The 26,562-nt window shown below is 41.6% G+C and overlaps 2 protein-coding genes and 1 non-coding gene across 18 annotated transcripts in view; 1 reads left to right on the forward strand and 2 right to left on the reverse strand.

Annotated features, from left to right (window-relative positions):
• The window catches only part of Pxk (PX domain containing serine/threonine kinase like), a 73,411-nt gene extending 61,601 nt beyond the window's left edge, over positions 1 to 11,810 (forward strand). For 6 of the 16 annotated variants that reach the window (XM_020180736.2, XM_020180738.2, XM_074044055.1 and 3 more), the window contains 2 exons: positions 1,008 to 1,070; positions 10,530 to 11,810. In XM_020180736.2, coding sequence (XP_020036325.1) covers positions 1,008 to 1,070; positions 10,530 to 10,759 — 293 coding nt within the window. In that variant the 3' untranslated portion in view covers positions 10,760 to 11,810. Of the gene's footprint in view, positions 1 to 1,007; positions 1,071 to 6,226; positions 6,249 to 6,823; positions 6,857 to 8,138; positions 8,148 to 10,529 lie in introns of all 16 variants that reach the window. The other 10 variants (XM_020180745.2, XM_020180748.2, XM_074044058.1 and 7 more) reach the window with 7 other exon arrangements.
• An 877-nt stretch (positions 11,811 to 12,687) lies between these two features.
• On the reverse strand, positions 12,688 to 18,034 carry Pdhb (pyruvate dehydrogenase E1 subunit beta). The gene is made up of 10 exons (XM_020180735.2): positions 17,925 to 18,034; positions 17,787 to 17,840; positions 16,489 to 16,596; positions 16,336 to 16,398; positions 16,197 to 16,232; positions 15,545 to 15,830; positions 15,034 to 15,144; positions 14,631 to 14,722; positions 13,523 to 13,664; positions 12,688 to 13,225 (listed from the first exon to the last, which is right to left on the reverse strand). Exons 1-10 carry the CDS (start codon positions 17,964 to 17,966, stop codon positions 13,080 to 13,082), a joined length of 1,080 nt encoding a protein of 359 aa, XP_020036324.1. The 5' UTR covers positions 17,967 to 18,034; the 3' UTR covers positions 12,688 to 13,079.
• A 7,030-nt stretch (positions 18,035 to 25,064) lies between these two features.
• LOC141413093 (U6 spliceosomal RNA) lies at positions 25,065 to 25,171 on the reverse strand. Its single transcript, XR_012437917.1, has one exon. It is a non-coding gene; the product is annotated as a U6 spliceosomal RNA (small nuclear RNA).
• Positions 25,172 to 26,562: the final 1,391 nt, after the last annotated feature.

The following is a 26,562-nucleotide window of genomic DNA, read 5'->3' on the forward strand; positions in this document are numbered from 1 at the left end:
TTTGGGTGTATATGACTATCAACCCAAGCAGCACCAGTGAGAGTGCGCTGGCTAACTTCTCCCTACATACAGAAGGGGGCTTCATATCACTCCCAAAGAATTCAGTAGGAACTTCCATCCACTCATGGGGCTACTTCCATGTCAGGCCAGAAAGATATTTTCAAGGGATTTCTGAGCTATATAAGGAGATGCTGAGAAGTTAGGAATATTTTAAATTTAACAAGGTTACTAAGTCCAGAAAAAGCATGAAGCCTGGGATTTTGTACATTGTTTTACTCTAAATAAGAATATTGACTGAATCTCACATGAGAAAAGGTCTAGAAGATCCACAGACTCCCTATATTGACACTCTTCAACTGATTGTTCCTGCTGATAAAATGGAACTTCTATAGAAAGCAAAGACAGGTGTGATGGTTCACATTTGTAATCCAGCAGCACTTGGGAGGCTGAGGCAGGAAGATTGAAAGTTCAAAGCCAGCCTGGGCTATTCATTGAGATCCAGTCACAAAACAAAAAATAAAATAAAATAAAATAAATACAGGCTAGATGTGGTGGCACATGCCTGTAATTCTACCACTTAAAGGTTGAGGAGGAGGATTGTGAATTCAAGACCAGACAATAAATAAGTAAATAAATACACACATGCATGCTGGATAGACAGGTGCTGTCAGGAGCTCTTGCTTTTCCATCACGCTGCTCTGCACCTCTCTGCCCTGTACCACTGTGACCACTGTTAATTTGTCATTACTCTGGATTGGGTTTGGGTTAGGAAGAGATACTATAGCCAGTGCTTAAGTTACTGGTTGTACAAGTTGGTCAGAGAACCTTTAGTGCCCTGGAGAACAAAGTTGACCCTGCACTGGGGGGAAAACCTATTGCCACACATTGTTCCACATAGACCCACACACTAGGTCAAGTGAATATTCTCAAACAATGGGGAGGTTCTGCTCATGCCAAATTCCAGTTATCTTTGGTTCCCATGAGGGTTTCTGTGTGTTTTATATTAGCAGGATCTGGGGCCAGCTCACCTCTCACATCCCCATCATCTCCAACTCCACCCTCGACAACAGGTTAGTGATGGGGTAAGGTGGCATGACTCCCTCCTCTCCACCAATAGGAGGAGCAGGGCTCTTTCTTCTCCTTCTATACCTAAGTATTTCAGGGGTTCGGTAGCACCTGCCTCCTTCAGAGGGACCAGAGGAGACCCTAATAGCTATGTGATAGGGGAGCTCAGAGTTCACAGAGAATGGACTGGTTTCAGGACCACTAGCCACCCTCTGACACAGGCTTTCTGTCTTTGCTGAGAAGCTTCACGCAGGGCTCCTTGGATCAGAGCTTGCCTTGGGATAAAACAGACACACTACTGCCTGGGGCCCCTGACCTGCCAGAGCTTTTCCTCAGAAAGCCCATTGGTAATGTGGGTTTTGTCTTGGAACAGAGCTGGTGAGATGCCTAATTGCAGAGTGAAATACCACCATGTTCTGATTTCATGGTTAATTATTTATTCTGCTCTGTAATGTATTTAATTGTAGGAATATTTATCATTAGCCTTTTTTTTGCCTTTGTGAATTAAATCAGATATTGTGAGTTTTATTTCAAAAAATTAAAAACACTGTCTCGGGGATGACTAAAGAAAAATAATCTAATTCTATGGAGTAGTTTCATAATATTATCTTTACTTCCTTCTCTGTTATTTGAACTAAGATCTCTCTCCTAACCATTTTGCAAGCCTACTAAAAGCACTGGGGCAGCATGTCTCTTTTCACTTAAATGAACCAGCCATTCTAAACATCTGAGGAGCTGGTTCTGCCACTCAGAGCTTGCTGACTATTCTTGGAAGAATTCATGCTGCTGTTTGAAAGGAAACTTATTGGTCAGGTTGATATGAATTGACAATACCATATTCTTCAATGCTTATGGTGGTGCCCAAGAACTACCAAGAGTATTACCCAACTGTTCTCAGATACTTCTAGCTGACTCTTCTGAGAAAAAAATAATCAGCAGGCAAGAGGGTGAGTGTGAATCCTCTACTTCTAGCTGGCTGAGAATACTTACTGGTAGTGTAGTTGACTGCAGAATGTTCTGGGGTCAGGGCCAGTTTTGTGTAGCAAAGTATCTAGCTTATGGGGATGACATTCTTGTCCCTATGTGACTTTGTCAGCAGATTTTACAAGAAATTCCAAAATTAAAAAAGAAAGGAATGAAGGAAAGAGCCCCCGAGTATCTGTCTTTTGTAAAGATGATCTTTTTAGACTGATCAGAAATTTCTGGAGATCCACTGCTCAGGCTATGTTTAGCCATGTTCTAAAGATGGATATTAATTTTATACCACTTGGACAGGATTAGGAAATTGGAGAAAATTAATAATGAGACTACATAAGCTCTTACTTAATAAGAAAGGTATCTGTTTAGTATACAGAGCACCTTACTATGTGCATTAGATGTGATTCTAGGGAGTTTTCATCTTTAAATGACTTTTAGAGTTTATAGTCTGTTTGGTTCTGGGGGGAGGATTCTCTAATTTACCTCTGCTTTAAATGGGAGCCATCTCACACAGTAGCAAGTTTGCATGAGATGAGGCAACATTTAGAATGAGAGAAGAAAAAAAGAACTCTTTTATAATCTGAGTCAATACTGGAAAAATATCTAAGGAGAATGGGAGTGGCAGGGGGCAATATTGTGAAATTTATAGTACATATCCTGAAAATTTAGAGGGAGAACATACCAACACCCAAGCACAATGGCTGACAGGCTCCCAGCAACTAATGGGTTCCTTCTTTCCTTTATTTCCTTTTAATGTTTTGTTGATGAAATTAACTTGGCTCCAAAGACCATGCTCTGACCTCTGCTGGCCATTTCTTGTAATGCATCTCATAAAAATAGCATACATAGCATTTACCTAGCAACCTAGCATTTCAGGCCCTAAGAGGGGTGCCCACAGTGAATTTAATCATTCAAGGTGGACTCAGGATGCACTTAGAGGGATTCTGTGGCTTTCTAGGGACTGCATGTGGCCCTTGGGTACAGAGACAGACTGACAAGGCTCCAGCACTTTTCTAGTGCCTTAGGAGCTCCAAAATGACAGACAGTTCAGGCAAATGCTTTCCTTGGGATCCAAGTCTAGTAACATATTCACTCAGTAGTTCCCCTTAAATAAAAGATATTCACCCAAAAAACTAGTTCATCAACAAGTAACATCTTGAACTTTGTTTTATGTAAGGCATCAGGGGAATACCAAGAGGTAGTAGTGTCATGATACTGTACCTGTAGGAGATGCTTTAAAAATCCTTATTCATGGATTTGCTCTGACTTACTGTGCCTTCAGGGCCTCTACTGAGTGAGAGCAGACCTAGGGTGGCAGATTCTGGCTAATCAGCCCCTGCTTAGGCTAGTTCTTACTTGCAGGAAACAAAGGTTGTTCTTGCTGCCTCTCTGTTTACTGTCCATCTTGCTGCTGGAATCACATTTACTCTTAATTTACATCTGCACTTTTAGACCAAGTTTATGGTTTTACATCAAAGATAGTGTCTTCCAGCCAGGTGCCAGTGGCTTATGCCTGTAATCTTAGCTACTCAGGAGATCAGGAGGATCATGGTTCGAAGCCAGCCCGGGCAAATAGTTCCAGAGACCCTATCTTGAAAAAAACCCATCACAAAAAATGGGCTAGTAGAGTCGTTAAAGGTGTAGGCCCTGAGTTCAAGCTATAGTAACCAAAAAAAAAAGTGTCTTCCAGTTTTATGATGAAATGCAGTTTTCAGAAATGAAACATTTAAAAGAATTCCTGAAAAAGGCAACATGTCAATCACAGTTCAACTTAAAATTCATGAGAATTGCACCAGAGGTCTGGGAACCTAAGCTTGGGGGTACCGCTAATGTTTCTGGGACCTTGGGCAGGGCAGGTTTCCCATTGGTAAATGTGGATGATGGTGGCAGTGCTTGCGTTCTCAGGTCATTACAAAGCTTCAGTGAGTTTCCATGTCTAAAGGCTTAGAGCAGCACCTGGCATTTAGTAAGCTCTAAATGTGAAATGTTAGTTACCTAGACCTTGAATCAGCCAGTTTCTACAGCAGGGTTTTGTTTGCCTCCTCTGTAAAGGGCAAAAATGCAGCATCTAGAAGAGACCATCTTCTAGTTCTCTAATCAAGCCACTTTAAACCCAGTGTGGACCAACTCTGGGTTAACAGATCCAGAGCAGAAGGTCCGCTTTGGGCAAGTCCAGTTGGGCTCTAGTGCTTTACTTCCTGAACGCCTCAACTTTTAAGAATTTTATGGTAGCTAAATGTGTTCTTACTCTTACTTCTAGGATGGGGCAGCAATGACGGGTGTTTTTAAGTGAGGGGAGCCTACCTTTATGAGCCTTTTCTGGCAATTAGGACCCTCCTTTTTTCTCTTTGAAGCTCCCTCCCTTAGAGTATCTTGAGATGCTTACTAAATTTATGTAATAATTTCCCCAAGTCTGCTGGCAATTCTTTTAGGTGAGGCAGCATTCTCTTAATTCTTTTTACCTTCTTCTTCAGTATGAACATTCTTAACACTTTTTTTTTCCTGCTAAAGGTTATTTCCTGCCTTAGGAAGGTGCTCTTTGAAGAACTTTAAAATTCTTTGTCCAGGCTTATTTCATGGTAAATGTCACCTACTAGTATTTATACTCTGTATTTGTAAAGCTGAATGGTTTTAAAGGTCTCAGCTTATACATATACAAATATTCACTTCCATTTCATTTTGGGTTATACAAGCCTGATGTTTGCTATCTTTTTTTTTTTTTAAGCAGATTTGCAAAAGAGTGTTTTAGGAAAGCTGAGTAAGTGTTGTTTTTAATGACCACATCTAACATATTTTGAGACTTATTTTGTGCCGGGTACTGTTCTAAGTGATTTGTAGTCATTATTTGATTTAATCCTCATGAATGCCTTCCTGTCCAATGAGAGTGGACAGGAAGTTTAGCTTATTTTTGCAAACAAAGCAACCAGGAACCTTCTAAGGTTAAGAGAAGTTGACCTTGAGAGTTGCTACAGCCAGAGTTTGAACTTGGTCCCACCTTTGTCCATTTACCCCAATTTATTGAGTGCCTGCTTTATTTTAGGATGCACTGCAAGGTCTAGGCTATTAAACATTGCACTTAGCTGGTGTGAAAAGAACCATGAATGTAGAGTTAGAAAACCTGGGCTGTGTCCTAGCTGTACCAGTTGCCTGCTGTGACCCTGGACAAGTAATTGCCATTCTTTGAAAGTATCTTTTAAAAGAACCCCAGCTATTCATTAGGTAGATAGTGTACGTGATAAGGCTGTATAAGCAATGAAGTATTATTAGGTATAAGTTATGAATGCCCTGCCACCAGCAGATTCTTGCCCTTCTTGCTTACAATTTAACTTTAAGCAGTAATTTTGAGGAAAGAGATCTAAAGGGAAGCTTTGACTCTAGAGAGATGGAGAAATCAAAATAGAGCCTCATGGATGCAGAGAGTGAATGAGAGCTTGAAGAACAGAGTTAAGAGTTAATGGGAGAAGGAGAACTTAGGGCAACAAACAAGAGATGAGCTCATTTAAAATGTTGGAGTTTCCAGAATTTGTCTAGACAAATCAAAGTCTGAAACCCATTCTCTTAGCATGTGATTCACACTTAAGGCCATCAGAATTGCCTTTCTTTCTCAAAAGCTACACATACACCTGTAGGGATGACTTTGAAGAGTGCTTTACTCTACTCTCTGCCCACTGCTATCACCTGCTGAGCCCACTCATTCAGTCTTTCCTCCTCCACTTCCACCAGTCTCAAGGGTGTGAACTCCTATCCAGAGTCCTCCCTCCCTGGTGCTGGACAGGGAGCAGGCAGGAATCTCAGCATTCTTTGTTTTTTCCAGAGCTGTCCTTTTGTGACCACTGGTGGTTTGCAAGCCCTGCCCACTGCCCAGAGAGCTTCTATTCCCCGCCCCTCTCCAGGGGAAGGAATTTTCCTTCTGGCAGTAAGCCCGAGTTTTTCCTTAGGTACTCTCCGAGAAAGCATATTGTCCTTCACATTTACTAGTTTGAAAGAAGACCAAAAAAATTTGCTTTGCTTTCTTCTTTTTAAATGGCCCTAAGTTATGTTTCACTAGATCATTGTGGCCTGGGGGAGAGTAGCCTACACCTCTGCCTGGGAGGCCTCCCACCCAAGAACTCCACCCTTAGTCTTGTTCTATGCTTTTGTTCTTCCCAACTTTAAAAAGAGAAGTCTCTTATTTTAGACCTAGAGGACTTGCTTAGTAAAAAGTGGTGAGTTTTCCTCCTGGTACACTGTCCTTTTTTAGTAATAGAATTAAATACACTCTTGGCATCCATTCTGCCTTTCAGGGTAGGGTTGAAGTGAGTGTTGTGATTGTAAATAAATAAAAAAATAAAAATAAATAGCTGGGCACTGGTGGCTCACGCCTGTAATCCTAGCTTCTCAGGAGGTAGAGATCAGGAGGATAATGGTTCGAAGCTAGCCTGGGGAAATAGTTTGAGATACCCTATCTCCAGAAAACCCATCACAAAAAAAGGGGCTGGTAGAGTGTCTTGAGGTGTAGGCCCTGAGTTCAAGCCCCAGTACTGCCAAAAATAAAAAAAATTAAAAAACTGGTTTAGAAAAGAATGTGAAGAGGAATGTGGTACATCTGTCCTGCCCAAAAAGGGTCATGAATGTTAATAATCAGGGCATTTTATAGTTAACTTATGTCCTAGTTTTGTAGTGAGAATAATTAATATGTGATTCAGGCTAATATTTTACTGTCTTTTACTATTTGATTAAATGACACTAAAATCTGAATAATGACTTGTGTCCCTTCTCTCTTTCCCTTTGCTGTTTTCAGTAGAGCATGCACCATTTTGAACGTGAGTTTTAGGTAAAGTAACCTATGCTGATTTTTCTAATTTTAAAGATGCTCTGTTTCTATGTGAAGTAGAACCTAATACGTCTGTATCACTGGGGTGATGAACACATGAAAAAACAGACTTGAGACTATTTCCTTATTGGAACCCTTAAATGAAATACAGCATCTTTAAAAAGCTCTCAAGTGACTTCATCTGTATTCATTTTCATTTCCATCATGACCTTCAAAAAATCTTCATTTTCAGTCTGATTTTAGTTTTGAAACACAGCTCTAAAACCTGTAAATCCACTGCATGGCATTTTGGTTTATTTTAATTTTGGAAGCCATGACTTTGAGTCCTGTTGCTGCAAAAATACTGGTTTCTAGTACTTGAAATACTCTGCTGAAGAAAAGGTGCTAGGCAGTTGAGTTCTTGATTACAGGGAGACAGTACTGGCTTTTATAACTGATGTTACAGAAAAAGTTCTTTTTTAAGCATCCTGAATAATTCTCTAGTTTGGACACATGAGTACAGCCTCTTCAGACCTAGACCAGACCTAGTAGGTAGGTCTGGTGTGGCTCTGGTGACCACTTGGCCTTCCCACCCAGAGTCACAGAGATCTCGCTTTCCTGCTGCTAAATTTGTCCCAGGAACAGGTGACTCCTGATGTCCTTTCCTCAAGGGTGTTGAGGATGTGTCTGGCCTGGTGTTCTCCCTACATCTAACCTGTGTTCTTGCTGCAACAGTCTATGCCCTCTTCCAGGTCCCCATTGGGTTTTGTGGAAGAGACTCTGGGAAGAGTAGTCATACTTAGGATTTTTGTCCAAGAGAACATGAAATGGGAGCGATGAGGACTGACCTGGTTGTAATTATAGCTAAGCTGTTATGGAGCATACCTTGTCCTGGGTGTGACCTCACATAACCATTGGTCTAACATACTTGTCCACTCTTGTCTGCTATTGGAGGCTGCTTATAGGAGCTTTCACATTTTAGGTACAGAGGGAGTATAGGCATCATGCAGTTGTTCCCAGGTTTGTCAATGGCCAAATAACCAGCTTTCATCTGGCCCCTTGCCATTGTTACTGTTGTATCCTATCTTAAGCCCCAATAGACCATTTAAAAAAAAGCAAGACGAAAAGGTCAATGACATGGATGAGAGTTCCAGTCAGAGACTAAGTCGTCAGTTTGTGTTCCTGCCTCCTCCAGTTTTGACCTTTGGTTCTTTGGCCTCCTCTCCCTTTCCAGAGTGTTCTGAGTTGGCAAGTTTGGTTCTCACCTTCCTTGCCCTATTGTACACATCAAGATTCATCCCAGCAAAGAAAAGTAGGCTACCTGGGACATCAGGCTCTTTGGGACTGGTCTGGCCCTCCTATGAGCAGACCTCAGGGTGATTTTGCTTTTCCTTTCTTGGACAAGCAGCTCTTTTCACACAGCCCTCAGCATCATTTGCTGTACAGGCAGAGGTTACCCCCACAGCACTTTGGATGGTATATTTATTTACACTACCTACATTTTCAGATGTTTAGAGTAGAAATAGATGCAGCCTTTATTTGCAAAATGACGAACTGTTTACTGAACCCCATCCCCAACTGCCACTCTGGTACTACATCTGCACTTTTCATTTCTAGTGCTTGGCAGTGAGGCCAAAGTCAAAGGTTGGTTCTCTGTGAGGCCAAGTGCTTTTGCTTTGTGCCAAGACAGCTGCCATACCCCTAAGTCCAGGCCCTGAGGCCTGTCTAGCTTCCCAGAATCCTGGGCTGGAGGGGTAGCCAGTCTCTGGATGGCCAACTTTGGGTCTTTGGTAGAACCCCACAAGTGCTGCTGCAGCCCAGAGCCTGTCTTCTCATCCTTAACCCTGCAGTGATTCTTCTACAAGGGGTCAGAGCAAAGCTGGGAGGTAAAAACCTTGGAGCTCCTTCTGATACCCATCAGCCCTGAATGTCAGCCCACATTCTGCTGCCCTTTGCTGGCTGTTGTTTAGGAGTGCCTGGTGGTGGACACTGGCACTCAATCACCCACAAGTGGGCAGAGCTCCCTCCTCTGGGCCCTCGATGCTGAAACCAAGAAACTGAGTCCAAGAATTTTAGCACAGAATGGATTCCTCCTTCTGGCATTTCCCTGGTCCCTATGCAAAAACCTTCCTATGAGGAAAACTTACATCATACCGTCATTCCACCTGGATTTCTCACCTTAACAGTTGCTTCAAGTTTAACATTCTTTTTATCTTTATAATCCTGTGATGTAAATCCAGGAACATTTCCAATCCACCCTAGCATAGAGCATGGTTGAACTTCATTAGTAAACTGAGTAGAAACAATGAAAGTTACATTTTGTTCATTTGTATGTATTTAACTTTTATTTGTATTGCTATATCATCATTCGAGAATTCCAAGATTGCAGAGCATGAGTGTGTGCATTTGTGTGATTCTTTAATTTTAGCCGTCTTAAGTGTTGTGGTAAAAGGTATAAAGGAAGGTAAGTGGTTTTCTATGAATAGCAAGATTTTTTCAGCATTGCTTGTCACACTTGGTGGAAAGGATGTACTGACTTGAGTATTTATTCATACTAACTCATACTTGGTACTTTTACCTGTTATTACCATAGCTCACAGCAGTGTAAGGAAACACCAGCTGAACACCTCCTCATGTAGCCTGAGGAAGGGTAGAGGGTAATGACAGCAACAGACAGGTGGGGATCTCAGGGAGCTGTAAGGTTCACATAGAAGACAGTAACTCTGCAGCATGGTGAGGTTCTATAAGGCGAGCTGTTACTGTACACAGTATTTTTTCCTGAGAACAGTTCACTCACTGATTCAAAAATAGAAAATTCAAGTTGCAAGTGTCTGTGTGACTAGAATCTGAGAGGAATTTTAGATACCTGGCTCTCAGTTTCCCTTTCCTTGCCCACATAGTAGGGATCAGTGTTTCAAGCTATTCTGATGCTTCAGCAAAGATGCACATTTAGTGTGGTTCTACTCTTTTTCTCAGGTGGGCTACAGTGGAAAGAACAATACTTGAGAAAGACTCCTCCCAGAGGGTGCCATTGCCAGGGAGAGAGTCCTCTATGTCCCTGCTCACAATTATTAGCATATTTCTTTAATGCAATCTAATAGGAAATGATTATTCAAGACAGATTTCTCCAGGGAATACGTAAGTCAGCCACCACCATTCCTATTGAGAATCCTGAGTGGCTTGGCGTTTTATATTAAATCACGTCCTGCCAATACTGTGTATGGAAACAGCTAAGGATAGTTCAACCTTTTTGAGGAACTGTCATTCAGGTAGCCCAGCTCTGTGCCATACAGGTGTCTCTCTTGAACTGCTAGCTCAGTAGGTAGACCATCCGGGAACCTGGCTAAGCTCTGTAGCTGATGCAACTCTTCTTTTGGGACCATTGTGAAAAATTAGGTAATGGGGTCAGATCTTCCTCTAGGCAAAGAGAATGTCACTGAGTGTGGTTTCATGTAAGCGCTGATACTTGTTTCAACAGTTTCTTCTCATGACTGTTATTTGAAGGAAACTGCAACCTTTGATTCTTCTAGTTTAAAAAAAAAAAATCAATCACACAGTATTTACATGTATCTCGGTCCCTACTAAGGAAAACATTTACAGTCTCCCCAAAGTCCATTCTACCCTAGCCTGAGCAAGTGTTCAGGGCAGGTGGAAGGGTGGTTACTCACTGTCTCTTTTCCCCTTTACTCCACAGGGCTGCCTGCATTACCTCCACCTCCACCTCCGCCTCCGCCTCCGCCTCCACCTCCACCTCCACCAGCAGCTCCCTCACCTCTTGTGGGCACAGAGGCACCTGCCCAGCTCTTGCCCCAGGCTGTGAATGGTGTGAGCAGAGGGGCCTTGCTCAGCTCCATCCAGAATTTCCAAAAGGGAACTTTGAGAAAAGCCGAAACCTGTGATCACAGTACTCCTAAGATTGGCTGACACTTCTTGGCTTCCTGTTTACACTGGGAGGGAAAAGTTTTTTCCATCTCACTCCTGCCCCCTTAAGTACCCTCCTGGATGAGTCCTTGGTAGCCGGTACAGCCACATACTGTTTTGCAGACACTTGGGTAAGAGGCTTTTCAACAGCGAAATACCCTCCAAGTAGAATGAAGTCAGCTGGCATTGCTGCCTTAAGTATTGTGCTCCCTTGTAACCATCATAAAGGAGTCTTAGTCATCCTCTAGTGGGTATCTTTGGGGGCAGCAGCATATTGGAATCAATATTTTCACCAACTGAAGGAAATAGACAGGAAAATAAAAGCAATGACAATATTCTGTCACAGCAGTGAATGGCCTTTGTGTTGCAATCCCTCCTACCCATCAGAAATGTTTTTCACATTTCTGATTTCTCATTTTTCTGAAGCATTTTCTGGTTATTTCTTAGGTAATTCTCATTTTTTGTCACCTTATTTTCCCTCAGACATTGACAATGTAGCCCAAAACAGTCATGTTGCGAGTCAGAGAAGCAACTGAGTTCTTCATTTCCCCTCACATAGAATGGGGAGAATTCCTCAGTCTCAAGTTCCAACAGAAATCCAATTGAGGCTGTACAACTCTGGGCTAAGAGCAGACCTATAGCTCTTTTTAGTTCGAATATATTAAAACAGATAAGAAAATGTTAACATCAGAAAAGGCTCTTGCCAGTTAGAGGATCTTCTTAGTCCTCAGCAATAAAGTCAAGTTTGGGGTTAGGGGGTTGGATCATTATTACAACACAGATGTGGTATCTAGAGAAATCGATTCTGATTTTTGGTTTACCCAAGTACATCATCTCTTTAATGTTACTCTTTTAGATGTATCTTTTATCCTATGACTTGCTTAAACCTTTAAATAAATTGCACTTTAAAGGATTATAAATAATCCATTTTAAAATTCAAGTACACACATCAGTGTTGGTTACTATGCAGAGAATGTCATTGTGTATAGTTTCATGTAATCTTGTGATAAATGTTCAGCTGTATTTTTATTAAAATAAACCATGTCAAGAAAAAGTGGTTTGTCCTTGATATTTCATAGGGGAACTTTTTACAGCACCTTTTGTAAATATAAGTAGATTTACACAGTATTTTTAAATTTGCCTCCCTCCCTATCCTGTCGTATTCACAGTGTCATATTTCCCTCTTCATAAAAAGCTAACCATTCTATCTTACTATTTAGATACTATCTTTATGCTCCTATAACTCATTTAACACTTCCATCTCAGCTTCAGAAGAGGCAAGTTTAATGACAGTATGTGTTTTTTAGCAATGGGAAAAATACCTGACATAAATTTTGCTTTCATTTTTAAAAGGAACCCTGTTAAAATTATTAAGTTTGTGGACAAGTGGGCCCTGGTGGCTCATGCCTGTAATCCTAGCTACTCAGTAGGCAGAGATCAGCAGGCTCACAATTTGAGGCCAGCCCAGGCAAAATAGTTCTTGAGTTCCTAGCTCCAAAATACCCAACACACACAAAAAAAGCACTATCAGAGTCGCTCAAGGGATAGAGTGCCTGCCTAGCGAGCAAGAGGCCTTAAATTCAAACCCGAGTACTGCACCAAAAAAAAAAAAAAAAGTCTGTGGACAGTTCCTGTTCTGAGTGTGTGATAAGCTGTAGGTGATCAGTTTCTAATGGAAGCATCTGTCCTTCTCAAGATCACCTTGCTATAGCGGGATAGTCTCAGATGTATGAATAAAAATAAGCGAAGGGGGGCTGGGGATGTGGCTCAGTGATAGAGCACTTGCCTGGCATGGGTTTGCTCCCTAGCAGCACAAAAAACCACAATGGTTTCATACAGTATCAGCTTATTTTCCACTTTCCACCAATTTCTTTAGAATTTTAAGACTTCCACATTTATTTCTTCATGAATTAAAGAAAGAAAAGTATTACTCATAGTTATGAATTACTTTATTTCTTATCAAAACAATCTAACAGTAAATGTGGTTTATATACTTTTTTATACACATAAATTATCTTTTTTGGATATATCTTTCAGCAGAACTCTGCCACATTCGTATCTTGCCCTTCTAATGAAAGAGAGTAAAATTTTACATTACCTCATTCAAAGAAAAGAGCAACTGTAACATAAAATATGGAGTCTAGGGCAGGAGAGTGGAGTTTTCTGCTCACAAGCACATATACATTTCTTACCAGTACAAAAACACCTGTTGTTGCCTTTGAGATAATTTTAATTTGTGAATAGCAAGGTCTTTAGCACAATCCAGGTGAAGTCCCAGCAAGTGTTTTACATAAATTTCGGTGACTCGATATTCAAGTCCCAACTAGATATTTAAGGTTTTCTTTATTGCAAATATGATGTCTTTGACCTGAGGTACAGAGTTGTCTTCTAGAATCTTTGCATAAGGCATAGGGACATCAGCACCAGTGACACGCACAGCAGGCGCATCCAGGAAATTGAATGCAGGGCCTAGGAGAGAAAGAAGGCTCATCTAAGAGGCAAGAAAAGCCAGCGGACTACCACTACCTCCACTTCAGCAAAGAAGTGTAGCTATCCAGGAAGAGAAAACATGAGAAAGAAATCCCAATTATTGGAATTGTTTCTGGTTTTGCTTTTTAAACACTTACCCAAAGTAAGTGCCAAACTGACAAGTTGAAAAGAAATTATTTCGCCACCCCTAGCTTTTGATCTCTTTGTCCAGTTTGTATTCGGGTACATGATGTACTATAGTTTGGGTATATGCTAAAACCAGTTTCTCTGATATACCTTCCATGATCCTGGCACAGATTTCAGCTCCTACTCCAAACTGTGGCCAGCCTCCTTCCACAGTTACAAGATGATTTGTCTTCATGACACTGGCTTCTATAGCTTCAATGTCCATTGGTCTGATGGTACGCATATTTATCACCTAAACAGATAATACGGTAAATAGGATTTATAGAACTAGTGTATCTCGAATATAACCCTGACCAAAATACCACTTCCTTTTATTTGTTGTTAATCTTTGGGTCTAGGAAAATAGAATCTGCCTATCAATAGGTACATGAATGTAGAAAATATACCGAGTGTGGTGCTACATGCTTGTAATCTCAGCACTGAGGGGCCTGAGGCAGGAGGAATTCGAGTTAAACACCAGCCTGGGGTACATAGCAAGTTCCTCTCAAAAAAAACAAAAACAGGAAAAGGAGAAAATGCAATTAAAAATCAAAACGCCACACCTCTACTAAGCAGCTTTGTTCACTTACAGAATCCATTTGTCCTCCTTGGCTTTATCAACCCTCTTTTCAAAGTAAGAGCTCCTAGTTGCTTGCTTAGTGTGGAACCAGGCCTTCCATTAAGTGTGTTTCTCACAACTATCCTATGATTGGATGATACATCCTCCTCATTTTATTACTCATGAATAAGCTGAATTGAGCTGGACTGCATGACTTGTCCAAGTGTAACTATCAAGTAGTAGGTCCTATACAGAAAGTTAGGACCACTGACTTCTGAGTTTACCCCCAGGTCCAGCTCCAAGGCTGGGTCTTAAAACTTGACAAAGCAGGTACTATTCTAAATAAGATCCAGAGCCTACATGAAAAGCTAAGATAAGTATGCAAAATGCAAGCAGTAAGCAAGCAGGCACAGAACTAAATGACAGAGGATTTTAACATCTATTACAGAACTCAAAATCCTATTTCGGGGTGTCGAGTGGAGGGGGTTGTTTTTGAACAGGATCTTGCTATGTAGCCCAGGTTGACCTGGAACTCATGATCCTCCTGCCTTAGTCCTCAAAGTGCTGGAATTACAAGCATGTAAACCATGCCTGGCTTCTGGTTCTTAAATGTAGAAAGAGCCTTTCTGATTCTTTAAGAATAAGTGAATGTCTACTTACCTCACATTCAATTCCTTCTTTAGATAGGACAGTTGCAGCTTCTAAGCAGTGGCCCACAGGTCTTGAATGAGAAACTACAGTTATATGTGTCCCTGAAACAAGAATAATCACAGAAGTCAGGGTGAAACTAAAGATGCAGTGCCACTCCGCAGCTATCTGTAGCTCTTATTGTCAAATCTTCAACTCAACTTCATTCCAGTGAGCTGAGGAATGTGGCAGTCTTCCTAGAAACAAAATACAGATCTACTGGATACAGATTTAGAGAAGCGTAACTGTGAGCCTCACACATTCTTAACTTAACCTCATTCTTTAATTTTTTTGACAAACTAAGTAGATTAAAGCTGACCTACATAGAGGGGCTGGAGTAAGCCCAGTAAAATGATTAAATGTAAAGTTCTCTTACCTGGCCTTTCTATTTTTGCTTTTCCAATAGGAATTAGAAAATCTTTTGACTGAGCTTCTGCAGGAAGTTCAAATGGAACTCCATACATCAATTCATTCTCTAGCATCACCACTGCAAAACAGTTTTATAAATATTTAAGCAAAAATAACTACATAAGACTAAAAATACATAGACAGCAATTTCAAAAGTTCCATTGTGTTTATTAGGAAGCCTTGTTTCTATCTTGTCCAATAGGTACTTCCATTTGTAGTTTGGTCAACATAGCTGTACCTACTGAGGTTAAGCCAGCATTGTAAGTGTGCAGTAAATGTCTCCATTACCTAACTGACCCCCTTATAGTCAGAAATAAGAAAAACAACCACATTCTTTATTATTTTTACTATATATAAATGATTAGCATTTTATGTGCTATGTCTAAACCTAACTAGAAGCTTTTAATGGTTCTTTCTATGCAAAGATTTCATTTCAATTTTTTAATGTTCAAAGGAGACCCAGGGGTCACTGTGCTGACCTGGATTATTATCCCGAATGGCTGACTTAATAAGTCCTTTTGCATCCTCTGAATTCCAGGGGCTGACCACCTTTAACCCTGGGCAGTGCCCATACCATGCAGCAAAGCACTGTGAGTGTTGAGCTGCTACACCAGCTGAGGCACCATTAGGCCCCCTGAATACTATGGGTACAGGCTGGAGGCCTGCCGACATGTAGTAGGTCTTGGCAGCTGAGTTTATAACTTGGTCAATGGCTTGCATAGAGAAATTGAAGGTCATAAATTCACAAATGGGCCGCAACCCAGCCTGTCAAATCAAAAACACTGATGTTAAAAAAGACAAGAAACAGCAACAAAAAATGGCAATCTTCAAACCACTCCATTCCAACATTCAAATGATTTTTGTTTGTTTGCTTTTTCTGAGATGATGGTCAGTTTATCCATCTCCCCGCCTGCTCCCCACACCCCCGAGCCCCTGGCAGGCCACAGGCCACAGCCTCACACCTCCAGCCCCAAATCCCTGCGCCTCCAGCCCCAAATCCCTGCGCCTCCGCCTCGTGCCCCCCTCAACCCGAGTGCCGAGGACCCATTCAAATATTTTTAGGAGGTCATATTAAAAGAAATTTCTTTTAATTTGCTTAATTTAACAAGCTTCATAATGAATATTACATACCATAGCTGCACCTACAGCAATTCCAGCAAAACCCATCTATAAAGTAAAACAAAGCAAAAGTGAAAAATCCATAAAAATTAGGACTTGAACACCATCAAACATGCCCCAGCAAAGCTCAGCGTCCTGCTGGAAGGCTTACCTCAGATATGGGAGTATCTATGATCCTCTTGTCTCCATATTTCTTCCAGAGGCCTCGGCTAACCTATAATTAAGAGCTGACTCCATTACTTTTAAGTGTAAGTCAGGGCAAATGGCTACCACACTTTTGCTAACTTTCACTATTTTTGGTTACCTTGTATGCTCCATCATACTGGGCAACTTCTTCTCCAAGCAGAAATACCTTCTCATCTCGTTCCAGTTCCTCATCCATACCTTGATTAATAGCTTCACGAACTGTCACCTGTCACAGGTATGCGATAATAGTAAGCTACAGGCTTATTTAGGATCCTATTAAGAGTCTCCTCCTTTATACTTACCTAGACTGCCCATAGCAAAAATGAAAACACTAACACAGGCATTTTTCTTTAGGGTTCTAAGAACTATAAAAGTAACATTCCAGTCACAATAGTCTTTGGATGGATTGTGTTAATAAGCTTACTGAACATATTCTTGATGTGCATCCAAGCTTAAGAAAACTGCTTGCTGGCCAAACCAGCTCGTAGGCAGTTTCCTAAGGAGAAAATACACTGTGTTTTATTACCACACTTACCAAGAGATTTCTAAGGGGCAGAGAACTAGCAAAGAAGGACAAATAATTACAGCTAAGTATTAAACACTCATTAGGTGCCAGGCACTGCCAACATTTTGCCTTCACAATGCAGGAGTTATCTGGATACACAGAACAGTAGAATCCTCTAGTTAAAAAAAAGGGGGGGGCGGGTGGAGGATGGAGACTGTTACCATATGATCCACCAATTCCACTTCTAGGTATATACTCCAAAGAGCTGAAAACAGGAACTCAAACATACACCTGCATGCCAAAGCTCCTAACATCATACACAAATCCAAAAAAGGTGGGAATAAGCCAAATGTCCATTCATGGATGAATGGATTAACAAAAAGTGATGTGTGTATGTCTTGTGTATAATGGAGATTATTTAGCCTTACAAAGGAAACAAATTCCAATGTATGCTGCAACATGGATGAATCTTGAAGACACTGTGTGTGGTAAGTGAAATAAGCCAGATACAGAAAGTGAAATGATTCCTCTTATTTGAGGTTCTAGTATAGGAAACTCATTGGACTGGAGGAGGGGAGTGAGGCATTATCTTGTAATGGCTAAGAGTTTGAATCTGGAAGGTGCAAATGGCGACACTGTACACTTTAAAACAGCAAATCCAAAAAAAAAGGGGGGGGTGCCAAGAAGCGTCTAGTTTTCTTCCATTGCTCATCTAATCCAACCAGCTTGAGTGACAAGCCAGTATGACTGGCCCCGGGCGGCGACACCCGCAGAGCAAGTCCCACGCACTGGGCGGCCGTTCCGCACACCCCAGGGCACCGGGCCGCCACCTCTCCCGGAGACACTGACCACGACTTCGGCCCGGGGACCTGGGTTTCCCTCCCCCGCCTACGAACTTCCGCGCCAGTTACCTGCAGCGCCGCTGGCGCGCTCCGATGAAAACGCCTTTTCAGCAGCCTGGAAACCTAGCAGGGAGAGAGAAGGACGCTCAGAGGGGACGCAGGGTGGGCAAGGGGCGTTCAGGGTGATGGGGGGGAGCCTGTGTCTACCTGCTGAAGGGGTCTCCGCACCAACCCAGACACCGCCGCCATCTTGGTAGTGTCCTCTAGCCGCAGCCTAATGACAACACAACGGCGCCTCAGACGCGGTCAGGCCCCGCCTCCCCACCAGCGCAACCAATAACAGGGCGCGACGCCTGCGTGCCCCGCCCACCGGCTGAGGCCGGCTGAGGTGACCAGTGGGGCTGCCCTGCGCGTCTACCTGGGGCGAACTCAAGTCAATTCACGGACGGCGGGCGGCGGCCGACATGCGGAGTGCACGCGGGTCACACGTCCCTGACCACTGGTGCTCGAAGCGTGGGAACGAGGAGTCAGACCGTGAAGAGCATAACCTTAAGAGTTAGGCCAGCTCTTTACGGGTACGGGACTCTCCTTGGGCACGTGGTGGCGTTGGCACACGCCCTGGGGGCGGGGAACTTAGCGTAGGACCGAAGAGAGCCGTGTCTTGGCCGGACTGTGCCATCTGTTGGTTCCTTAGGTTGACGCACTAAGCCCCTACTGTGTGCCGTGCATTGTGGCGTCTGCTTTCTAGCTCATTTCTCGCGGGAAACACGCTTCGGGGATTCGTGTTAAGTATTATCTCCGTTTCGTAGATGAGTAAACTGCCGCAGAGGGGTTAAAAGACAAAGGATTTGGATTTAGGAATGTCCGATTCTAAAGGGTGGCCTTTCCCCATTATTTCCTGAAACAAGTTGGGGGGTCCCGCCTGGAGCGAGGCGGGGTGGGGTGCAGTTACAACAACTGGTGCTTAGAGAAAGCCTTATGGGAAGGTGCCAACCATCTGGCCAAAAGGCGAACCTTGATGGGCTCAGTTGGAATCTTCGGGGACTCAGTCCCCACACATCCCCAAGACATTCCTAGTGTTTCCTGCTGTGGGCTGCCAACTGCTTCAAAGCCCTCTGAGTTAGGGCTTTGTGGGCTGTGAGGACAAGGCTGTAGTTCAGGACTCTGGGGAGCAGGGGAATCAAGAGATGATCAGTAGGAATCACCTAATCTGGTTATTAAGTGAGAAGGTTGGGGGTGGGGGGAGGCGGTGATAGGCAGGAGCTGAGACACCAGCGAGCCTGAGGTAGAGCTGGTTTAGGAGACAGCTTCCGGATGGAGAGGAGGGGACAGGACTGAGATCTGTTTGGGGCTGGCAGTCAATAGGATTGCTGCCAGTGTTCTGTTACTGGATAGGTAGGGCAGGGAAGGAACCTGGGGCCATGCAAGTGTGAAGAGGTGGGGAAGCAAATCCGTCCTAATTGGGCTGTATACCTAGGTTGGAAAAGGAGCCTAGAGCCCAGATCCTAGGCAGGGCTAGAGATAGAAGTTTGGGCACAGCTCCCTAGAGATGACCTTTACTCTCTGAGCCTCTATCCCTTCATTTGAAAAATGGAGAGATGGACACTAAGGTACGGAGTCAACACCTTCCAAGTCTTCCTCACCTGCTGCCATCATCTCATCCCTTTAGCTTCCAGTTACCTCCAGCAATGTTTGAGACATCCAGTTGCTTTGAATCTTCCAGTTCCACCTAGTCTCTTCAGTTCCTGCCAGGAAAGCACAGAAATGCCTAGCAGACAGCCACAGGATCCCTGTGAAACCCCTGAATTTGAGATGTCAGTCCCCAGGGACTTGCCCTGCTCAGAGTGAAAATCTGAATCAGTTTGCCTCTCCCCCTCCACTCAGCACTGAAAGGCTTCGGAATCCAAATTACAAACACAAAGCAGACATCCAGGTGAAAGAACAGTGACCAGAGAGAAGCCAGAATCTGGATGGTGGGAGGTTTAACCAAAACACAGTATTCTTGGGCCTTAAATAACCCAAAAAGCCAGGAACATGCAGTCTGTGCATGTCTGGCCAGCTCAGTCAGGAAGGCAGTGCCTCTCAGGCCCTCAGCCTCAGGGAGAATTTTCTTTTGAAATAATGACTGAACATTTTAGATACCTTAGGTATAATAATTAGTACACTTGTTGCCTTTTAAACTGGCCAGGTGGAAAAGTCTGAGCACAGTTTCCTGTGCTCAGGGGCTGGGGACATGGCTCGAGTGATAGAGCACCTTATAACACTCCAGCCCCACCAACTCTTTTTGAGAGGGAATCATTGCAAACAAGTTTATTAACAAGGGCTTTTCTTTCTTCCCACCTCCCTTTTTTTAGGTATCACTTAAACACAGTAAAATGTATATTTCCTCCACCCCATACAGTTCCTTCCATGTCTCCTCCAGTCATCCCTGACACTATAAACCAAAGGCAACCACACGCCTGATTTTTATTACCATGTTTTAGTTTGCTTGTTTTAGAATTTGAAATAAATGATAATAAATAAATTTTGTGTCTGGCTCCTTTGGCATAGTAAAATGTGTGTGGAATTCATCCATATTAAATGTATCAGTAGTTTACTCATAACTTTTTTGGGAGGAGAAGATTTATAAGAAGTTGAAACAATAGTAGAGTTTCTGTGTATTTTTCACCCAGCTTTGCCTGATGATAATATCTTCTATAGCCATAGCATATATCAAAATCCAGAAGCTTACATTAGGACAACTATATTAAAATAGAGACTATTCAGATTTCACACATTTTTATATGCATTATTGTGTGTTTATAAATTCTAACTCTAGGATTTTGTCTCATATACTCACTCATGTAATCCCCAACACAATCAGAATACAGAATTGTTTCATTACCATAAAGAAACTCCCTCATGTTACCTCATAGTCACCTCTCCCTAGTTCCTAACAAACATTGATCTCAATTACCATAATTTGTTATTTCAAGAATGTTTAATAGTCTGGTGATATAGCTCAGTGGTAGAATGTGCTTATCATTCAAGAGGCCCTGGGTTTGATTCCTGCCACCGCTTCCCTCAAAAGAGAATGCTATGGAAAGAACGCCATGCAATATGTAATTCTCTGAGTCTGGCTCTTGAGATCAGCCTAATATGCTTGAGAATTCATTCATATTCTGTGTGCATCACAATTCCTTATCTTTCATTACAAAATAGTCATATGGCTGAATCAGTTTATCCACCCACTGAAGGACGACATTTGGGTTGCATCTAACTTTTGTTGTTACCAATAAAGCTGTTACAAACATTGCCTTACAGGTTTTTGTGTGAATGTAACTATTCATTTCTCCAGGGACATATTCCCAGAATGTAATTGTGTGGCAAGTGTATATTTAACTTTTCAGAAACTGCCAAACTTTTTCCATAGTGGCTGGCTGTGTCATTATATTTCCAGCAATCTGTGACATGTCCAGTTGCTCTGGATCTTTGCCAGTTCCTGGTAATATCAATCCTTTGTTTTGTTTTGTTTTTTTGAGACAAGGTCTTGTCTTCACCTTCTGAGTGCTAAAATTACAGGTGTGCACCACTACGCCCGGCTAGTCTTTTTTTTTTTTTTAATTAACCTTTTTAATGGATGTATAGTGGTATTCCTAATAAGTTTAATTTGCATTTCTCTAATGGCTGGCTAATGATATCAATGATCTTTTCATGTTCTTACCTGCCATCCATTTTTGTTGAAGTGTCATCTTCTTTGGTGAAGTGTTCAAGTCTTTTGACAATATTCTAATTAACGTGGTATTCTAAATATTCTAAAAAATGTGATATAAAGTATGCATACCATAACATTTACTATCTTAACCATTTTATATGTTAAATGTACAGTTTAATGACATTAACTACATTCACGTTGTTATCCATCATTACCATCCATTTCCAGAACTTTCTCATCTCCCAAGTTAAAACTCTAAACCCATAAATAATAACTTTCCATTTTCTTTTTTTCTCCACCCTCTGGCATTCACCATTCTACTTTCTGTCTTTATGAATTTGACTACTCTAGGTGTCTGACACAAGTGGAATCAGCTCATACTTGTTCTTTTGTAAGTGGATTGTTTCACTTAACGTGATGTCTTCAGGTTCATCCATGTTGTAGCATGTATCAGGATTTCATTCCTTCCTAAGGCTGAATACTATGTCATTGTATATACCATGTTTAGTTTATTCATTCATCTGTTGATGGGCATTTATATTCTACCTTTTGGATTTGCAAATATTGGTGCACACATATCTATTAAACAAATATTGATGTACAAGAGCCAGGCTCAGTTCTCTTTTTTTGGCAATACTCAGGGCCTCTCTCACATTTGCTAGTCAGGCGATCTTCCCGCTTGAGCCACACCCCCAGCCCTTCATTGTGGTTTTGATTTGCATTTCCCTAATAATTAATGATACTATATTTTCATGTGCTAATTGGCTATCTGTGAATCTGCTTGGAGAAATGCCTGTTCAAATCCTTTGTCCATTTCTTAAATTATTATTGTACTGGGAGTACATTTTGACATTTACAAAAGTTCTTACAATATATCACAGTTGAATTCACCCCCTCCATCATTCTCCTTTATATCCCCTCCATTCCTGGAACAGTTCCAACACTTCTCATTTTTCTGTTTACATACATTGTACATAATATTTGTACCATATTCACTCTCCTTTTTGTCCATTTTTAATTGGGCAATTTTTTGTTTTTGTTTTTCTTGTGAATGGTAGGAGTTCTGTATATATTCTGGATATTAATCTTTCAGATATATAATTTGTAATTATTCCTATTCCTATTACTTCTACCTATTCAGGTTGCCTTTTCACTCTGCTGATAGTGTTTTGTTGTACAAAAGTTAAAAATTTTTCCACTGAGGCATTTTATTTGTATGTTTGTTTTACATTCCTAGAAAAAGAATCCTAGGATTTTCCCTTTGGCTGTTTTCTGTCTTGCTTCTTCATGATGCAAGGTACAGTTGTCCATACAATGAAACCAAACTAGCAGAATGGGAGCAGATTATTCTGCCATTTTTTTAGGTGTTTGAGCTGCACATCAAAGCTGAGACTGATTGCACCACACTTGTTTAACCTTCCTGTGAGGTTCAGGAACAGTTTTGCCAGCTCTGTGATCATTGATGATTTAGAGTTTGCCAATGTAACTGTATTTCATCATCACAGTTAAAAACCAGGCAATGGCCAAGCGCAGGTGGCTCATGCCTGTAATCCTAACTACTCAAGAGGGAGAGATCAGGAATATCATAGTTCAAAGCCAGCCCAGGCAAATCGTTCAGGAGACTTACTCTTGAAAAAACCCAATACCAAAAAACAGGAGGGACTTAAGTGGTAGAGCACCTGCCTAGCAACCTAGCAAGCATGAGGCCCTGAGTTCAAACTCCTGTACCACAAAAAAAAAAAAAAAAGACGATGACTTTGGAGCACAGCCTAATAAGGTCGTGCTTTCAGCATTGCTGGTGTTCTGGAGGGCAGCAGCAAGAACACTCATGCATACCATTATGGTGGCATGAAAAGATGGCAGAAAATGCCAAGTTTTAAATTTTGATGAAGTCTAGTTCAACTAATTTTTATCTTCTTGCCTGTGCTTTTAGTGTCATTTCTAAGAATTCATTGCCAAACTCAGTGTCATGAAGGTTTTCCCTTATTCTTGAGAGTTTTATAGTTTTAGCACTTACATTTAGGTCTTCCATTCATTTTGAGTTGATTTCTGCATGTAGTGTTAGGTAAGAGTCCAACTTCATTCTTTTGAATGTGGATATCCAGTTTTCCCAGTGCTCTTTTGTTGAAAGAACTGTTCTTTCCCGGTCGAATGGTCATCCAACCCTTGATGAAATCATTTGACCTTATATGTGAGTGTATTTCTGAGCACTTTCTTACACTCATCTATATGTCTTCATGCCAGCACCACCTGTTTTGATTAACATAACTTTGTAGTAAGTTTTTTTTGTTTTGTTTTGTCAGTACTGGAGTTTGAACTCAGGGCCTTTTGCTTACCAGGCAGGCTCTCTAACACTAGAGCCACACCCTAGCCCTGGGTGTGTGAGAGCTCCAGCTTTGGTTATCAAGATTGCTTTGGCTATTCAAAGTCCCTTAAGATTCTATATCAGTTTTAGAGTGGTTTTTTACTATTTTTGCAAAAATTGTCATTGAGATTTTGATCTACTCTTTATTTTTAATTTTTTTTTTTCAGAACTGGGAATTGAATTCAGGGCTTCATGTTTGCTAGGCAAGTGCTCTACCACTTAAGCCACACCCCAAGCTCTTGCCACTGGGTTTTTTTCTTTTTATTCATTTATTCACATGTGTATACATTATTTGAGCCATTCCTCCCCTGCCCCCATCCCGTGCTCCCTCTCTCCCCTCTCAGCCCCCCTTGCTTCCAGGCAGTACCTGTTCTGCCCTTATCTCTAATTTTGTTGAAGAGAAGACATAAGCAATAATAAGAAAGACAAAGCGTTTTTGCTAGTTGAGATAAGGATAGCTATACAGAGAGATTCCTAGTATTGCTTCCATGCACAAATGTGTTATAACCCAAGTTGATTCATCTCTACCTGATTTTTTCACTCATTCCTGATCCCCTTCCCATATTGACCTTTGTCGCTTTAAGGTTTCTTCTATATTAGCTCCTCTGCAGTGGGGACATCAAACACTTTCATGTTTTGGGTTTCCTACCTATCCCCATACCTCCTGTATGTGCTCTCCCCTTGTCATGTGACCCAAGTCCAACAACATTGCTGTATTTGCCCTAGATCTAAAGTCCGTATATGAGGGAGAACATATGATTTTTGGTCTTCTGAGCCTGGCTGACCTCACTTAGAATGATGTTCTCCAGTTCTATCCATTTACTTGCAAATGATAAGATTTCATTCTTCTTCATGACTGAGTAAAATTCCATTGTGTATAGATACCACATTTTCTTAATCCATTCATCAGTGGTGGGGCATCTTGGCTGTTTCCATAACTTGGCTATTGTGAATAGCGCTGCAATAAACATGGGTGTGCAGGTGCCTCTGGAGTAACCTGTGTTGCATTCCTTTGGGTATATCCCCAGGAGTGGGATTGCTGGATCATATGGCAGATCTATGTTTAGACTTTTAAGTAGCCTCCGTATTTTTTTCCAGAGTGTTTGCACTAGCTTGCATTCCCACCAGTAGTGTATGAGGGTTCCTTTTTCCCCACATCCTCATCAACACCTGTTGTTTGTGGTGTTTCTAATAATGGCTATTCTAACAGGGGTGAGGTGGAATCTTAGTGTGGTTTTGATTTGCATTTCCTTTATGGCTAGAGATGGTGAACATTTTTTATGTGTTTAAAAATATGGAACGCTTCACAAATTTGCATGTCATCCTTGTGTAGGAGCCATGCTAATCTTCCCTGTATCGTTCCAATTTTAGTATATGTGCTGCCGAAGTGAGCACGCCACTGGGCTTTTGATGGGAATTGCATTGAATCAGTAGATTCTAATTTTATTTAAAGAGAGAGAGAGAGCTAAAAATATATACTCATAGGAAAATGTCTAGAAAGAATAAGGAATAGCATAACACAAAGTTTAAAAATTAAAGGGAAGATTTATAATAAATTCCACTTAGGAGCAAAATGTAGTTTTTATATATTCCTTTCCAATATATCTATATGGATTTTTGTTTTATACTTTAGGATCTTAAAAAAAAAATAGCAGTACTGGTATTTGAACTCAGGGCTTCATGCTTGCTAGGCAGGTGCTCCACCACTTGAGCTATTTCACAAGCCCTTTTATGTGTGTGTGTTGGGTATTTTCAAGGTAGAGTCACATGAACTATTTGCGCAGGCTGGCTTCAAACCTCGACTCCTGATCTCTGCCTCCTGAGTAGCTAGGATTACAGGCATGAACCACTGGAACCCGGCTTAGTTTTTAAAATGCTTTTGAATAGAAAATTCATCCCATTGTTGGAAAACAATTCCAGTCAGACAGACTAGTGCTCCTGCATTAGTTAGGCTTCTCCAGAGAAATAGAACCAGTGACATAGATAGATACAGGTATAGATTTGTATGTGTGGGAGGATTTTCTTGAAGAGTTGATTCATACAATTCTGAAGGCTGAGAAGTCCCCTAATATGCCATCTGCAAGCTGGAGAAACAGGGACCCCTGGTAGTGTGGGTCAGTCCAAGTCTGAAGTCCTGAGGACATGGGTGACTGCTGATGGAATTCCTAGAGTCCAAAGTCTATAGAACCTGGACTTCTGATGCCCACGGGAAGGAGAAGAAAGGTGTTTCAGCCCTAGAAGAGAGAGAACACAAATTTGCCTTTGTTCTATTTGGGCCCTCAGCTGATTGGATGGTTCTCATCCACACTAGGTGAGAGGGGATCTTTCTTAGTTCCCTGATTCAAATACAAGTCTCTTCTGGAAAGACCCTAACAGACATAACTGGGAATATAGTGCTTTATCAGCTATCTGAGTACCCCTTAGTCTAGGCAGGCTCACATCTAAAATTAACTATCACTTACTTTTCCCTCTTGAGCCTCAGTAAATCTTCCTCCTCTCCTTGCCACAACCACCACCAGCTCCTTTCTTCTGTGGTTTACAAAAAGGACTATTTATGTATAAACAGATACGTCTCTTATCTCCTTTTATACAAATGTTAGCTTTAAAAAAATTTTTTTTTAGGACTTGCGTTTGAACTCAGATCTTTATGCACTTGCTAGGCAAGTGCTCTACCACTTGAGACACTGAGGTTTGAACTCAGGGTCTACACCATGAGCCACTCCACAAGCACTTTTTTGTGATGGGTTTTTTTGAGATAGGGTCTTGTGAACTATTTGCCTGGGCTG

Source organism: Castor canadensis, chromosome 10 (assembly GCF_047511655.1).
Source record: "Castor canadensis chromosome 10, mCasCan1.hap1v2, whole genome shotgun sequence".
Lineage (NCBI taxonomy): Eukaryota > Metazoa > Chordata > Mammalia > Rodentia > Castoridae > Castor > Castor canadensis.

Excerpts from the sequence above, each read along its gene's own strand:
- Pdhb (XM_020180735.2), bottom strand. The coding sequence starts at position 17,966 with ATGGCGGCGGTGTCTGGGTTGGTGCGGAGACCCCTTCAGCAG. Across the intron at positions 16,399-16,488 it reads AGTATGATGGAGCATACAAG|GTTAGCCGAGGCCTCTGGAA; the intron begins GTAACCAAAAAT and ends TCTTAATTATAG. Across the intron at positions 13,226-13,522 it reads CTGTGCCAGGATCATGGAAG|GCCCTGCATTCAATTTCCTG; the intron begins GTATATCAGAGA and ends TTTCTCTCCTAG.